General features: G+C 35.5%; 1 protein-coding gene and 1 long non-coding RNA gene across 4 annotated transcripts in view; one reads left to right on the top strand and one right to left on the bottom strand.

Annotated features, from left to right (window-relative positions):
- LOC103788644 (uncharacterized) overlaps positions 1 to 18,201 on the bottom strand; it is a 469,911-nt gene that overhangs the window by 57,287 nt on the left and 394,423 nt on the right. The window lies entirely within an intron of this gene.
- Positions 5,491 to 18,201, top strand: part of SLC30A8 (solute carrier family 30 member 8) — a 57,888-nt gene continuing 45,177 nt past the window's right edge. Inside the window, exon 1 of the mRNA XM_035277427.3 lies at positions 5,491 to 5,614. Within this exon, the coding sequence (XP_035133318.1) occupies positions 5,544 to 5,614 (71 nt within the window). The 5' untranslated portion in view covers positions 5,491 to 5,543. The remainder of the gene's footprint in view (positions 5,615 to 18,201) is intronic.

Here is an 18,201-nt window from a genome sequence, read left to right as displayed (position 1 = left end):
AATGAAATTTTTATTTCATGAATGATAATGTATTACATTTCTGGTGAAGACTCAGAGAATAATGATCTTTGTTTTAGATTCTGAATGGTATAGAGGAATATTATCCTAGGTATATAATGCTTTTAAAAATCTGTTGCTAAATATGTTTTCAATAATGTTTTGTGTTTGCTTACTATAATTAAATAAACATATTTTTCTCTTCTGGAGTTAGCTGACTGCAAAGAAAACGGAAGCTCCTGTTATTGGCTCAGTGATCAATATCTGGGTCACTTGGTTGAGAATTTAAGGTTGCAAAAGGTGATGTGATGCTTCATTTGTCTTCATTGAATGCAGATTCAAATAACTCATCTCCTGATCATAGTAGTGAGATTTGCTACAATTGGATTAGCAGCATTTCAAATTGTAGGCTTACTGGAATAAATTCACTAATACCAAAAGAAGAGATGAATTAGTTGTAACACCTTGTGGTTGTGCTTCCAAGCAGGAAAGACAGCTGCCGTCCCTTGATGCATTTTGGATTCAACGTGAAAAGCAACGGTTCAGTCTTTCAGGGGAAAGCTCTGAGGCAGCTTTGTCTTGTCTCCTGGGCTATCTCCTGAGAGGGGTATTGTCAGCCAGGAGTCAAATAAATCCAGGTCTGGAGATTTGGAGGAGACGATGAGCTTTGCCTTTGCTCTCTTGGTATTCATCTGGGAACGCTCTGTGAAAATCCATCTCCCAAAGATGAATTATGAGTCCCTAAAACCTATCACTGAAAAAAATAAACAGTGCTCATGAAAATTAAATAGTGGCATTTCAGAAAATGACAAGAGGGCTCTATTATTATTGTTATTAAATCTGAGCATTTGGTATTTCAGTTTTCAGTGATGCTCTGTGCATTTGTAGACCAAGGAGTTGGAATATTACAAAGTATATTTTTTGTCTACTTTTTCTATTCTAATGCCTGAAAATAATGGATTTGTTCTTTGTAATCCTCTCTTGCTTTTTTATATAAATAAAATAAAAAAGACATATAGTTGTGAGACTGTGAAGCCAAAAGACCATTGTTTTGGAGTTATTAAGACATAATCAGCCATATCTCACCTAGAGGGTACTTTTAAGTGTGAATTAGTTCAGATTTGCAGAGTGCACGGAAAAAAAAGAGTGGTATATGTAGAAGAATTGAAGACATATACACTTCATAAACACTTCAACCACCTATCCCCAATATTTCTCCCCAACAACATAATGTTCATTTATCTATCATTTATTTGCATCTAAGAGACATAATATTTCTTTTATTCTTTTAGTATCAATATTTTATCAAGTCTTTCTATTCTTAACAAGTACAAATTGCATTTTCACCAGAACATTTCTACAGCTCAATCTCTTTTAAAACAGAAATGGTAAAAAAATTATATGGTCCTAATTTATCAAGAAGGAAATAAAAGTCATATGGCTTTCAGTCCATTTTCAAGTAATGTATAAAATATTGGAAATGGTTTGTGTTTTATACATGCTTTCTTTAGATTAAAATAAAATTTTCATTATGCTCTCTAAAATACAATCCAATTAAATTTCTAATGCTTTTGTTTCACATTTCTAGATGAAACTTCTGAAATACTCACACTGTAGTAATAACCATAAAGCTACCTTGCTAAGGAAATACTACCCAACTTGGAAATAATAAGATCTTTATAGTCTTATTAAGTCCAGAATCTTTAGTGGGTGATTACATTGGTTGAGTTTGAATTTCCTCCCCTGTTGTGGAAGACAGCTTCATAGTGAAGATCATTCTGAATGGCACTCTGCTGGTGAGGGGTTGGTATAGGCAGACATCAATCTAATTTGAGAAAGCAGAGTCCAGAGGGTTTGAGAGATCTATTCAAAGTCATAGAGCTGATAACTGAAGTCCCCAGATCTTCCTTTTAAATAACCTTTATTTCCTTGATGGATGCTTCATTCATAGGTAATTCTTAGCCTTCTGTTAAGGCTGAGGCCAATTTCTCAGCAACAGCCAAAACATTTTACTTAGGCATAGCCCAGTGTGTAGAAACTCACATTATATAAAACTGGAGACTATGCTAAGAACTTTTACACATACTATTTCTTTTCCTTTTCACAAGAACTCTGTAAGATGGATTCAATTAATAGTCCCATTTTACAGGTAAGAAAGTGAAAAAACACAGTAGTCAGGCAACGTGTTCAAGGTCACACATCTGAGAAGTGGTCAAACGGAAACTCAAACTGTCTACCCAGCTTGAAAGCCCATGTGTTAAACAGCTGCACCACACTACCTCTGCACACAATCAGGAAAAAGCAAAACATGATGAAAGTCCACATTTATTATTTAAAAATGCTCATTTCTCTGTCCGATTTAAAGAAGATGGTTGCATGCGAACATTGGCAATACGAAGAGTTTCTGAAATGAGTTTAAATGTGGGTAACACAAATTGTAAGTACTTGGTACTCTAGTGTCTAGGGATAATGATGGTAGCTTTGTATAAATATGTACATTTTTTCTGCAAGTGAAATACCCAACAATATTTAAGACCTTTGTGAAATTATTTTTGCACAAGCATTAGCTACTGTTTGTAACCTACTATTAGGAAATTGTTGCTGACAATAGCTAGCACTGAAAAGCCAAGCCAGTTCTTCAGTTATGTTGGTGATGTTCTTGTGGCTGACAGAATATTTATTTCCACAGGTAGCTGTTATAGATTGTGTGTTGCCCATTCAGTTACTCCAAGTTCGTGAAGGGGAGTGGTTGGAGAGGACAACATGTAATTCAGGATGGTTTGGAAGCCGGTTGCCTAGGAGACTGAAATGAGCAGCATAATGCCCACTAAAACCAATGTCAACAGAGGATGGGATTTTCCTTTTTGATCCAAGTTGCTTTTCAAATATATATTCTCTGCCACTCATGAAGCCTAATTAGGTGGTTGGCCCTTGTGGACAGTACATGCCAAAGTAGACCGAAGGTTAGTCAGAGAGGAAGGGAGATTTTTCATAAATATTGTGTTGATAAAATATTTGAGAGAGGGAATGATAGTGCAGTTAAAATGAACCTGTAAGAGGATAAGGTGATCAGCAGATGCATATTTTACATAAAATAACATATAATTTTTGATCATAATTTATCTGCATCTAAATTTATAGCAGCAAAACCTACTTTTTAAACATAATTTCATTTGCTGTAATCTACTGTTCCCCACTCTTATGCTACTCACACCGGAAGATTTGCTTTATGGTAATCATCTTCAAGAGTAACTTTTGGAATTCATAAGTCTTTGATGAAAATCATCGTTAATTTCCCAATACTTTATAAATATGTACATTTTATTGGTAAATGCAACATACATATCCACACACATATTTTAGGTATCTATATATGCTTACATATATATTTAAGTTGAACTATATAAAATTGCTGACATTAGACCACATAGGACCTATATAGTTCATCTTACGGATAAATAGAAGAGATCATAGGATATATTTTTGGCAGGGGGTAGGCAGTATTTTTTGCTGTTTTACTTGGGTCTCATTCTCTCTTTTCCCATCTCCACTTTTCCCTGTCCCACATCAACCCCATCCTACTCTCACTTGATGCTTGTCCCATAGGCAATCCACAGTAACCACCTGGCATGTATCTTTCACACTCATAGAATCATAAATAGACACGCATAGATCTGTATATCCGTATTTGTACTAGGGGCAAAGTTCACACTGAGGAATCTCAAATTTCCAGACTGTTGATTTCCTGCTGATATCTATAGCCAAATATTCTTCTTCCTGATTTAAAAATATTGCTTATCTCTTCTTTTTTGTACCTTAATGAATTTCAGACTGATTTAAAGTAGTTTTCTCATTTTTTAACATTCATTCACTTGAATTCTATTTCTCTCATATGTGCTAGAAACTATTCACAAATGATTCAAGCTCTGACGTATGGGACTGTGTTACACAGGTGGATTAATTATCCTTTTCTGGTTTTCTACTTCTGCCTCCACAGAATAACCGATTACTTTGTAAAGTTAAGAGTAAGAACATATGAGAAAAAATACATTGGTATTTATTCTGCTAAGAGTAGACCCAGGATGTCAATGCCTTCACTTTCAAGGAAAAGGCTCTCTCAGAGCCTCTTAGGGGCTCCCAACTGTGTGAGCAAAGTTACAGATTAGTAAAAGAGTGGGGTCATATGAGAATACCTTAAAATTTATGCCATAGATGGGGGTGGGTGTTTAAAATCTTAGGATACTAAGAGCTATGGCTATACCACAGCTGTGATAGGAGACCTAATATTTCATTCTGAACCAAAGGTGACTTCTGTCACTGCCTACAAAAATTGGCATTGAAGCCCATCCTCCTTTTAGAGGACAATATTATTTTATTAGGCCATTGCAGGAGACTTCAGCTCAGCATGATGGGCAACTTCCTATGACACTTGGCCACTGAGTTATTCTGGGACTTCTCACTAGAAGCCTAATGCTCATGGAAGGAAAAGGCAACAAGAAACTAGTGGTCTGGGGTTTCCTCCCCTTCTCCAGTCTATACAACCCCCTCCCTCTGCACCCTTGTGTACATGTGTATAGGTCTTGAAACCTTTGCCCACACACAAATGCCTACTGTTTGTCCAGGCTTTTGCCATAAGGCTATAGTTCTTTCTCTTATTTTAGAAGGAAAGTGCTTTGTAATGAAGGAAAATCCTGGTTCCTAGGAGTTGAGGAGTTGGAGGTCTTCCAGGAGGAACTCAGAAGCTTCATTCTTGAGAGTTGGAACTGGCATGCCTGATAGGGTTTCCTTGGGTGAATCCTTGATCCTTAGGAGAGGGTACCCTGGTCAGGGAAAACAAAGCTCACTCTGGTTCTTGTATTTTGGAAGGCTGTTATTTGTGTAGAAACAGAATCTGTCCTCTTGCCGGTCAAAAGGATTTCAAAACTGCTGTACCAAGAACTGTCTTCAGATTACTGGTTTCAGAAACTATTGACCCTTGTCCTCCGTTTCAATAGTGAAATCCCAAAATAGTCCTAGGAGAGACAAGTAAATTCTGACAGCTGTTTAGAGGTCAACGTAGAACTAAATTCCAAAGAAATGCTTTTAGGCTGATAAAGAGTCCAGAAAAAGGAGGGAGAGAAAAAGAAAAAAAAAAACAGATGAATGTACAGAACAGTAGCTGTTTGCAGCTCACCCAGGTGTGCTGTGAAGGTCAAAACCCTACATCAGCAATTAGTAGCAAACTCTTGAGCTCCTCTACCTCTTAGAAAGCACAATTGAGTCAGACAGCATGTGAAAGACATGCACACTTCATATAATTCCACCAGCAAGTCTCCCTAGAAAAGCAGTTTTTGTAGGTGAAAACAATGAAGCCAGGTAAAATTCCAAGGAGGCTATAATTTTAGAAGACCTACCAACAACACTGATGTAGGAAGCTCATTATTTTAGTTTCTGGAGCCTTTTAATTTTTTTCTTTAGAAAGTGCATAAATAATTGCAGTGCTGCTTTGCTTCCAAAGCTGGGCAGTGAGTTCAACAGCAGCAGCAGCAGTTCTGATCCTGGCCGTCATGGAGTTTCTTGAAAGAACGTATCTTGTGAACGATAAAGCCGCCAAGATGTACGCTTTTACACTAGAAAGGTAATAGATGTCTGTGTCTGCTTCACAACTTTCTCTCTTGAATATCCAATTAATTCCTATACCTTGTTTTTCTGAACTGTAAACTTTTACTCTGCAACTTAGGGGCACTTTGGAACATTTTGTAAGTTGTTGACTGACATGTATTTTATATTCTGAAAAATGCAATACTTTATATAGTTGATTTGATTCCTTCAATATCCTAATTGCATAAGGAACACATTTTATTGATGTGCTTTTCATCTGTAGTGTTTCTTCCAGCAGACAGACCTATCTAACCTAATATGTTTACTTTTCCTTCCTCAATTGTAAGATAGAGAGTAAATTTTATTACATTATATTTAGAAAAAATTAAGACTTCAACTATATGGCAAAATTGTGGTTGTATTGATCTTATAATGAATTGTTTTCTTACTCATAAAATATCATTACTAACATACATACCTATAATAAATACAGCTGATCTTAATGTTCTACAAAGTATTCCATTTCTTTTTGATATCTCCCACAGTGTCACATGCAATATGTTCATTCATTTTTCACTTGGTTAACAATTATTGACTGAACACACCTGTGCTAAGTGCGGGACTTATAATGAGAAAGAAAAAAATGTCTAGCCTCAGATCTTTGTCCTCTTAAAACTTAGTCTAATGTGAAATATGTATTAGAACAAGGCAATTATAACAGAGTGTATTCGTGTCATACTGAGGGTGTTCAATGAGAATAACTGGACTTTGGGATCAAAGGAAGCTTTTTCAGAAGTAATAGGCTAACAGCTGAAAAAATAAAAGAAATTAAAGTAGGGTTAGGGATAACCGACATAGAAGTAGGTTTAAGGAAAGTTTTCCAGACTGAGATAATTGGACAGAAAATATACTTTCACATATATAAGAATGTGAGCTTGGTTTGTTTGAGGAGTTGAATCTGAATGGGGTTCAAAAAAGAAGGATATTCAGTGAATATAAATAAGCTAATAAAAATTTGAAAAGAATTCATGTTAGAAGAATTTAAGAGAACACTCACCCATTAATAATATGTGTAATGTTCTTGTTTCACAAAGCCACATTAATATTCTAAGGAGTAGTGATACTATGTTTGATAGCATCAAATATTTTAACAACAGCAAAGAGATTTTATAAAAAGGATATTTATGACTTGGCTTAAAACAAAGAATCTAGCAGTCTCACATTTGAATATTTTTCTTAGAAAATATTAGATATGATTTATTGAGGTTATTAACATATAAAACAAAGCCTCATGGCAAGTCAGGCAGAAATCTTGGATAAGAAATTGTTAACCCTACAGACACTATCAATACAGCATCTCTAAATTATTGAAAGAGTAATATTTTCCTTCTCATTAACATAGACTATTAACATAGGCTATTGCAAAATAAGCCAGCCACTTAGAATTACAAAGTCTTATTCACCCCATAAATGGGTATGGTTTTCAGGACACAGTGTTTATAAGAATTGTCAAAGTCATTTGTATTTTCTTGTCGAGGGAAAGAAATTAAATCTGCAAGAGATTATTTATCTCTATCCCTCATTTTATTATGTAAAACACTGAATGCCAGATAGAACAAAAGCTTTTCTTGAGGTTAGAATAAATGTCCGTCTTGAGGGCAGATGGCTAATTACAACAGAATTGGGCTATGGACCCAGGTCCCCTGCTTGTTAATTTAGTGTTCCCCTTTTCCCTCTACATCTCCTGTACACATACATCTACCATGTGGGCTCCTGAATCCTTAATCTATTTCCTCCTTAGGTCACATGTCCCTGAATCCCCTCACTTAATCACTTTTTCCCTCACCTATCCCAGTCTATCTCATTTATTTTGTTCTGTCCCTATTAATCATAGATAACTTTGTCCCCTGCTATTTCTCCTCTTTTTTCCTTCTTCCTCCTTTTTTCCCCACGTATTATTAGCTTTCTATTTAAATTGTTACCAGCGATTACGAAACTTAATCAGAAGAAAACTTTATTATTGAATTCCACAAATGGAGCGTTTCATTTATCTATTGTGCAACAAACTACCCCAAAAGGTAATGGCTTAAACAACAACTATTTTATTGTGATTCTCTGGGTCAGGATTTGGGAGCATTCAGTGTGGGATTAGCTGGAATGGAAGGCTGCATTCTGCTGGTATCTGGGCTAGGCTAGAAGGCTTAATGTGGCTTCACTCACATGACTGAGATCTTTGTGTTGGCTTTTGTCTGGGGCAGGGGTCTTAATTCTTCTTCCCATGGCTTATCTCTCCGTATGGTGTCTCACTTTATCTGGTTAGCCTGGAATTCCTTACATGGCAGTCCAGAGTAGCAGGAGAGTAACAGTGGAAGCTGACTGTTCTCAGATACCTTAAGCCCAGAACCAGCACAGTATCATTTTTATCACAATTTATGGGTTAAAGCAAGTCCCAAGTCTCAGATTTCATGGGTGAGGAAATAGATTTCACCTCTTGATTGCATGTGTATATAGGATGACAGGAATTGCTGGCGGTAATCTTTACAGACATTTTACCACAGGAAGGAGTAATATGGACTTAGTAGGTGCCATGAACCATATTTTTCACCCTCTGTATTCCCTCCCAGTCTTGTTTTATTGATTGGATTATCTGTACTTTGGGTTCATTGTAGAAAAAGATAAGTTGGTTCTAGATGGGAGTGATCAAGTTTCTCTTTTTCCCAAGTCATGTTGAAGAAGTGCAGAGGAAATAAGGGCAGGGACAGACAGTAGAGGTATACTGCTAGAACCTTTTCAACAACTATGTAACAGGTGAAAATTATTTTTAAAAATATGAAAATCTCTAGAAGTTGTCTTAAGGGCATGCAGAAAATTAAGAATTATTTATTCAAGAAAATCCAAATCTCAGTAAGAAGTGAGAGTCTATGGCATCTGAGCCAGGATCTGCTCCATTAACCTCTCCTCTTCCCCAAGCTCAGTATAATGGGAGCTCAGCTCTGAGTAGGTGTAGTCAAAACACAGAGCTTTCTCCCCTCCAAACTGCTAGTTAAAGATCATAGTTCACCTCTGGAGCAAAAGGCTGTTGGAATCTCATATTGTCCCAACTTTAGGTTGCAGAAATTCTATTCATTGTAGACATGGCCAAGTGGACTATGGATTCCCTCCTCCACCCAGTTTCCTCTCGTAGGGTATAATCTCTAGCCCAGGAGCAGCAAGGTCCTGAATATCCCCACCCTGGATCACTCATAGTGTATAGAATATATTCCAGGAGGCACAAGCAAAAAAGACTAGGGACTACTATCCACATTCAGTGCTCCACTTGTAGAGCAAGAGTAGTGCTCTAGGAGAAGTAGATCACTGTCTCTGCTGCCAGCTCTGGTGCAGTGGTGCAACAGTACTACTCATGGGAGAGGCAGGCTGTAAGTATGAAGGCTATGTATCTTTCCCTTAGAAGACTGATGATACACAAGTGAAATTTTATTTCTAAGAGAGCATGGGGCATTTCAAGCATAGGGACACTGTTGAAAACAATGAAGATTTTTCTGGTGAGCAATTAGGAGTAGACTTGTTGCTTCATGACAGCAACAAGTTAGTGGCAGACCAGCTAGAAGTTAAATAGAGACAGGCAGAAAAAACACAGGTAAGAAATGCCCTCCTGGATTTGGCACTAGCCACAAAATTTGGTCTCAAATATTACCCCTGTAAAGAAGCCTGTTATAGATTGAATGTTTATGTCTGCTACAATTACATGTTGAAGCACAAATGCCCAGTGTGGCTGCATTTGGAGATGGGGTCTCTTAGAAAGTAATTAAGTTTAATTGAGGTTATAAGAGTGGGGTCCTGATCTGACAGAATTAATGTTTTATAAGAAGAGACTCTAGATAGCTCACTCTTTTTTTTTGTGAGTATACTCTAAGGAAAGACTGTGTGAGGAAGTAATAAAAAGGCAGACATCTATTAGGCAGAAAGAAAACCCTCACCTGTGAATTTGCTAGCATCTTGATCATGGACTTCCATCCTCCAGAACTGTGAGGAAACACATCTCTGTAGTTTAAGCCACCCATTCTGTGAAATATTGTTATAGTAGCTGAAGCAGAGTAATTAATAAAGAAACCAAATTTAATTGGATCAGATTGTTGGTCAATTCATACCTCAGAATATTATTGAAAACAGTAGAGCAACAGTTCAGCAAGCAATTAAGAAGACCAAAATCTGAGTGTGATACCAACACAAGCAGAACAATCACCTAACAGTGAGACAGTGGAAAGAAACAGTCAAAGTGAACACAACTAAAGTGATTATTATCCTTTGGAAATGGGAGAGGATAAGAATGACTGTGCATCTACTCAGTGATGAACCCTGTGAGGAATGGCAACAGAGGCTGCACATGCAGGGAAAGTCAGAGGAAATAATGTTCACTAGGCAAACCAGGTCACCAAACAAATAAAACATCAAGTAAGTTGACAAGAACAAAATACACATGGGAGATCAGTATCCAGAATTGCTACAATATATTATATAAAACTCCCCGAATGCATCAGCATTTATTATATATATATATATATATATATATATATATATATGAAAGAATAACCTATACATGATGAAAAAGAGCAGTCAGTAGAAACAGTCCAGGTGGGGCTGGGCATGGTGGCTCACGCCTGTAATCCCAGCACTTTGGGAGGCCAAGGCAGGTGGATCATGAGGTCAAGAGATCGAGACCATCCTGGTCAACATAGTAAAGCCCCGTCTCTACTAAAAATACAAAAAATTAGCTGGGCATGGTGGTGCATGCCTGTAATTCCAGCTACTCAGGAGGCTGAGGCAGGAGAATTGCCTGAACCCAGGAGGCGGAGGTTGTGGTGAGCCAAGATCGCGCCATTGCACTCCAGTCTGGGTAACAAGAGTGAAAACTCCATCTCAAAAAGAAAAAAAAAAAAACCAGTCCAGGTGTTGGACACAGAGTTCAAATATTTCAAAACAGTGATTATAAATACATTAAAAGAATTAAAGAAAATCAAAGAACAAAGAATTAAAGATAGGTATGATTAAAAATGTCTCATAAAATTGAGAATATCAGTGAACAGTTAGAATTATTTTTTTTGAAAAGAACCAAACAAAAATTCTGAAGCTAAAAAATACAATATGTGAAATTAAAATTTCACTAGAGGGGTTCAACAGTAGAGCTCTACTCATAGAAGCTGGAAGAAGAAAGAATCACTGAACTTGAAAATAGATTGGAAGATATTATGCAGCATGAAGAACAGAGAGAAAATAAATGAAGTAAAATCAACAGAGCGTCAGAGAAATTTGGTAGGTTGTTAAATGTATTAATATATGCATAATAAGAGGGCCAGAAGGAGAGAGAAAAAGGAGCAGAAAAATAGTCAAAGAATTAATGGCCCCAAACTTCTGAAGTTTGTTGAATATTAATCTACACATTCATAATGGACAACAAACTCTAAGAAGAATCAAGCAAATAGATTTACACCCTCACACATTATAGTAAAACTATTAAAAGCAAAACACAAATAAAAAAACCTTAAAAGCAGCAAGAGAGAAAAAGAAGACTTATTATATATGAGAGCATTCCAATCAGAAACAGCCAACTTCTACCAGAAGCAAAGGAAGTGAGTTGACATTTAAAGCAGTAAAAGAAAAAGAAATCCCTATTAACTAATAATCTTATATCCACCTAAACTATCTTTCTAAAATAAAGGTGAAATAAAGACAAAGGAAATCTAGGGTAAGTTGTTGCTCGATTTACTTTACAAAAACAGTAAAGAAAGAAATGGTCAAAGAAGGAATATTAAAGAAAATAAATGATGCCAGATATTAAGTTGAATCAAGACTAAAAAAAATAGCACCAATAAAGGTAATAATGTGGGCAATTATAAAAGACAATTTGTTCTCCTTTCTTCTATAAACAGATTTAATAGTAAACAGCAAAAAATAAAATTTATATAATCTTAGATGAAATGAATAAATTCATAGAAAGACACCAACTACCACATGAACTTAAGAAGAAATAGAATATCTGATAAAATATTGAATTATTAATAAATTTCAAAAAACCTTACACAAAAAAGCCCAAATCTAGATGTCTTCCCTGGTGATTTCTACCAAAATTTAAAATAGAATGAATATTAACTCATCATAATTCTTCCCCAAAATAGAAGAGACGTAAATACGCTTCCTAACTCATTCTAGGTCAATATTCTGCTGACAGTAAAAAAAGGAGGAAATATCACAAGAAAATAAAACTACAGAACAATATCCCTTATGAACATAAATGCAATAATCCTCAAAAAATACGAGTAAACTGAATCCAGCAACATATAAAAGTTAATTATTAACAGTGATAAAATGGGATTTATCTGAGTAATGCAAGCTTAATTTAACATCTGAAATACAATCACAGTGATACAACATATTAACAGGATACAGAACAAAGCCCACATGATCACTTACCAGATGCAGTCAAAGAAATGGACAAAATTCAACACGCTTAAATTATATAAACACCTGCTAAACTAGAAATAGAATAAAACTTCTTCAAAAGCATCTATGAAAAACCCGTGGCTCATATCATAATTTACTTTTCAACAGATTTTTGGGGAATAGGTGGTGTTTGATTACATGGATAAGCTCTTTAGTGGTGATTTCTGAGATTTTGGTGCACCCATTACTTGAGCAGTATATACACTGTACCAATGTGTAGTCTTTTACCATAATTATTGTGAAAGTCTGAAAGCTTTCCCCCAATATCAGGTACATGATAAAAACATCAACTCTCATGAGTTCTACTCAACATGGTACTTACTATATATTCTAGCCAGAACAATTAGGAATGACAACAAAATAAAAGACATTCAGATTGGAAAGAAAGAATTAATATTATCATTGTTTTCAAATGACATTATCTTATATGTAGAAAGTTCCAAAAGATCTATTTAAAAATTTTAGAACTAATAAACAAGTTTGGTAAGGTCACAGTAAAAAAGATCAATATATAAACAGTAATTGTATTTTTATACAGTAGCAATGAAAAATCTGAAAATGAAATTAAGATATCAACTTCATTTACAATAGTATAAAAATAATAATATATTTTAGAATAAATTTAATAAATGAAGCCCAAAGCTTTTACACTAAAAAGTACAAAACAATGAAAGAATTAGAAACATTAAAGAAAGAATAAAAGATATAAATCGATGAAAAGATATCCCATGTTTGTGGATTAGAAAACTTAATATTGCTAAGATGACATTATTCTCAAAATTTACATGGAAATTTGATGTAATTACTACTAAAATCCTAACTGACTTTTTGAAGAAGTTGATCTAGTCCCATAATTTATGGGTAGGAGCCTAGGAAAGGCAAAAGAATCTTGAAAAAGCATAACTTTGGAGGACACACACTTCCTGATTTCAAAAGTTAATACAAAGCTATAGCAATCACAAGAGCGTGGCACTGGCATAGAAGTAGATATATAGACCAATGGGATGGAATTTACAGTCCAGAAATAAGTTCTTATATGTGTGGTCAATTGTTTCTCAACAAGGGATCCGAGACAATTCAATGGTTAAAGAAAATTGTCTTTTCAACAACGATTGCTAGGACAACTGGATGTACATAAGCAGAAGAGTTAATTTGTATACCTTTCTGACACCATACTACAAAAATTCACTAAAAAAATGGATTATAGACCTAAATATAAGAGCAAAAACTACACAACCCTTAAATGAAAACATGTGATCTTAGGTTAGGACATGGTTTATTGGCATGACACCCAAAGTATAAGTGATAAAAGAAAAATGATATATATTGGAGAACATCAAAATATTTTGTTCTGTAAATAATACAGGAAAATAAAAAGATAAGGCACATATTGAGATAAAATATTTACAAATTACATATCTTACAAGGGATGTGTATAAGAATATATAAACTGTTATAATTAATAAAAATATATAAATAAATCAATTAAAATATGTAAAGAATATTGATAGACATTTCTCCAAGAAAACATGCAAATGTGTAATAAGCACATGAAATGTGCTCAATATCATTAGTCATTAGGGAAATGCAAATCAAAACCACAATGAGATGCTGCTTCATACCCAGTAGGATGGTTATAATAAAAAACAATAACAAGTGTTAGCAAGGATTTGGAGAAATAGGAACTCTCATACACTGTAATATGCTTTGAAAAACAGTCCAGCAGTCAAACATAAAGTTGTCTTATGACTCAGGAATTCCATTGCTAGATTGGAAGAGAAGGGAAAACACTGCTACAAAACACTTTTATACATATTTCCATAGTAGCATTATTCAGAATATTCAACAACAACAAAAAAGAAAACACCCAATATCCATCAACTGACTATGTAAAATTGTGTGTATCCACACAATGAAATAACATTTGGAAATAAAAGGTAGTACTGATGACATGCTGATATTTGCTACAACATGGATAAACCCTGAAAGCATGATGCTAAGTGAGAGAAGCTATTCACAAAAGCCCTCATATTATATGATCCTATTTATAGGAAATGTCTCGAACAGGCTAATCTGTAAAGACAGAAAGTAGATTAATGGCTGCCTGGGAGTGGGTGTAAGGAGAATGGGGAATTACTGCTAATGAATATTTATTTTGGTAATGATTTCACAACTGTGTGACTATACTGAAAACCATTAATTCATATAGATTAAATAGATCATTTCCAAGATATCACAAATTATATCTTTTTCTTTTTTCTGAGACAGAGTATTGGTCTGTTGCCCAGGCTGGAGTACAGTGGCATGATCGCAGCTCACTGCAACCTTTGTCCTGAGTTCAAGTGATTTTCCTGCCTTGGCCTCCCCAGTAGCTAAGATTACAGGCACCCACCCCATGCCTGGCTAATTTTTATATATTTTTGGTAGAGATGGGGTTTCACCATGCAGGGTAGGCTGGTTTTGAATTCCTGACCTCAAGTGATTTGCCTGCCTTGGCCTCCCAAAGTACACAAATTATAGCTTAATAAAGTTGCTTAAAACAGGGCGGGTGATTGAATGTTTGTCTAGGACAAAACATGACATTTGATTCTGTAAACATTTCCAGTTCTCACCCTTCAAACTATTACTTTCACATCACTCATCTATTTCATAAACATTGGCGAAATCTAATCTCAACAAACATGTACTGAACATCTACTATATTCAAGACAGAGTCTCAGGGATGGAGCATATAGGACTATTTCTAGGGCAGACAAGGAGAATGGTGAAGCAGGGAAACAGAAGTGAAGAACTGCTAAGGGATTACAGGAACATTCTTTCCCTCTTTGATTTTATCTTCCATTTAGGAATGGACAGTCAATCTCCAGGGTCAATTCATACAAAACTGATGTCAGTGGAGTAAAATCTGGAATAGCAGATGTGGGCAAAAGAGAAACAAAAAAAATGGTTTGCTTTTTTATTATCTAAGTCTTTTTACAAAAATGCTTATCCTGAAAGTTGTTTTGCAGTATAGCCTACTTTATTCTTCCTAAAGCACAGTAATAATAATGTAATGTGGTTAATGAATATAATAAAACAATTAAAAAATTTGTGCACTTATCTTGTTCCAGTCACAATTTGAAGTGGTTTATGTGAATTAGCTAAAAATCTCTCAACCAGCCAATGAGAGAGATGCTATCATTATTTCCATTTTCAGATTAGGAAACTGAGGCACAGAGAGGTTAAGTAACTTTCTTACAGTCAGATGACTAGCGAGCGGTAAGGCTGGGAGTTCAACTGAGGTGGTGGGTTGCCAGAACCCAAGCTCTCAGCCTTTATACTGCATTGCCTGCCACTCAGCCCATCTCAGAAATTGGCATGCCCTTCTCTTCCTTACTCTAACCAGAAACCAGTCATCTTTCTCACGCCTCTATTATTCCCCCTTAACTAATGCTATTGATTTGCAAGTCCTGTTGACTCCACCTCCCAAATGTCCCTCAAATATGTCTACTTCTTTCCATTTTTATTGTCACCACATGGATCCAAGCCACCTACGTGTTGGCTGTAGCCACCTCCTAAGGGTTTCTGTTTTGATCCTCTACACTCTAGTCTTCCAGGCAGTACCCAAAGTGATCATTTTAGAAATGTGAACCATGTAATATTACTTGTCAGCTCAAAACCTGCCACATTTTTCCTTTTAGACCTTGAATTAAATTAAACTCTTTAGGATGGCCTGCAGTATTCCACAAAATCTGATCCCTGTCTACTTTTTTGACCTCTTTTAATCTCATGCCTTCTTTATGCCACAGGTCAACCTATGTAGTTTTTTGCTGTTTGAGACAAGCGCTTGAACAAGAAAATCTTTCTTGCCTTTGGGCTTTTGCTCCAGCAATGCCCTCTACTTCTGACAGCCTTCACTCACATAGGTTTTTCCCTGGTAATTCTATAACTTGCTGCTGAGATATCACCTCCGTAGAAGTGTCTTCCCTTCCCACCACATTTAAGGTGGTTCATCTTCCCTCTCCTGCTCACCATCCATCATACTATATAGTCTCTGTTACTATTAATTCATTCATTCTTTGTCTCCCTCTACTAAAATACAAGTTCCTTAGAGAAGGAACTTTGTTTGCCTCATACAACATGGTATCATTAATACTTCTGATGATGCAGGACTTTTGTAGGTATGCAATAAATATTTAATTATGTATGAATGAAATATGAGAAGTTCATAGTGCAACTGAGACTTTTCTCTCCCCTTCTAAGAAGAATAGCGATTTGAGGTTCTTGGGAAAAGTGATATGAAAGTATAAAAGTAAAGTGATTTTATGTACTCAACATTTGAAATAAGAGGGTAAAAAATAAAAATTTTACCAACATTATTTTGGAAATAGAAGCAAAGGAATGTAACTTCTACCACTAAACAAAAATAAAATTAAAAAATCAAAGTTTCTCCAAGATTGCAAAAATAAAGTCCCATTTTCTAAATCCTATTTTTAGAGATGAAATCAAAGTTCTAGAATATTGACATCAAATTTTCTAATATTTCCATACTTTTACATCTCTGTTACTCCATCTTTTCTTCTCTTCGATGCTACAGTAAATTTCTTCGGCTTTAAAAATTATTCCTAATGTTTAAAGTTGTTGCCATATTTGAATGCATGGGAAACTTTTTTGGGGATTTGTACATTAACAGCAGATTCACATTTCAGTGGGTTTCTTTGTTGCATCATAGCATTTGCTTTTTATAACATTATTCTTAAAATAATACTTAAAATTCATATCATTGTTCAGATCAAGAGTCTGTTCTGCATCTAGAGACACTTAAATAACTTTGCTTTAATGAGATGATGAGGAATGTATCTTAACTTTGGTTTTTAACTTCTTGGAAGTCACAGACTCTTTAAGGAGCCAAATGAAGACTGTGTACTCTTGCCTTTCCCATAAACGCACACATAACACACACAGACACATGCACACACACGAACACAATGTATACAATTTCAATGGACCTTATGAAGCCCAGTTTTGGATTTCTGGCTTAGTGCTTCAAGGATCAGTCTGAGCTAAAAGCATATCCATATTCGCTAATCTTAGAATCCAAGACAGGGAGGCACACACAAAAGTAAAAGTTGCCCACATTTTCACACTTTCCTCCTGTGGCATTGCCCAGGGCCTTTCCCCCAAGTTTGATTCTTGTCTTCGTCTGGTTTCTAAGTTGCTCCAGGATAAATTATCTCTCCTGGTCACTGACTACTTGGCTTTCCCTGGTCATAAGATTCATGAAAACCATAAAATAAAGCAATGCTTCATATAACCACAGCACATCAGGCAGTTCCAGAACAACTGGCGAGCCTGCTTTGCTTACGCTGTCTTCTCAGTCCAAGGAAAGAGTAAATCTCAGCAATGTGTTCATGTTAGTACTCAGGCTCCTCTGAGTTGATGTCCACTGGGGATCCACACTACCAAATTCTATGGTTATTTATTGTTAGAATATTGTTATGTAACAAAGGCAAAAATCTACTCATTTAAAATATAAGTACTTTATTTGTTACTCTCCAAATTGTTCTTATTCCAACTAAGAAGATTATTCAAAACTACTCAAAATCCTGAGTGCTATTCACATCATTGGTAAAAAAACCAATGATGTAAATTGGCCTTGATGTATATTCCAAAGCCAATTTGGCAACATATATCAAATTCCTTAGACATGTAGGTACCTTTTCACCAAGTAATTTCCCCTTTGAGATTCCAGTTTAAGGAGATAATATATTGAGTGAAGATTAACTATAAGGATGTAATCATAGTAGTGCTTATATGAGCAAATAATTGGAAAAGAATGAGTTGTCCAACAATAAAAAATCAGTTAATTATGCTATGATATAGTTATATTAAATAAATAATGCCCTCCACATTTTAAACATAATGATATAAACATTTTATAAATTGAGAAAATATTAACAATATTTATAGCTAGGAATGAGGTTCAGAAGCTGTATCTTTGGTAGGATCCTCTTGTGATACAATCACCTTATTCACATCCATTCTAGCACTTCCTCACTGAGGAGCAGCCACGTGGTTTAGGTAGAATGTTCCCTATTCTCAGCTCTAGGAGTCAGCATGGCTGGGTTTTGCCAGTCTTCTGAGTGT

This window comes from Callithrix jacchus, chromosome 16 (genome assembly GCF_049354715.1).
Source record: "Callithrix jacchus isolate 240 chromosome 16, calJac240_pri, whole genome shotgun sequence".
NCBI lineage: Eukaryota > Metazoa > Chordata > Mammalia > Primates > Cebidae > Callithrix > Callithrix jacchus.
The sequence above is the reverse complement of the archived record's forward strand: the minus strand, read 5'-3'. Positions and strand labels throughout refer to the sequence as shown.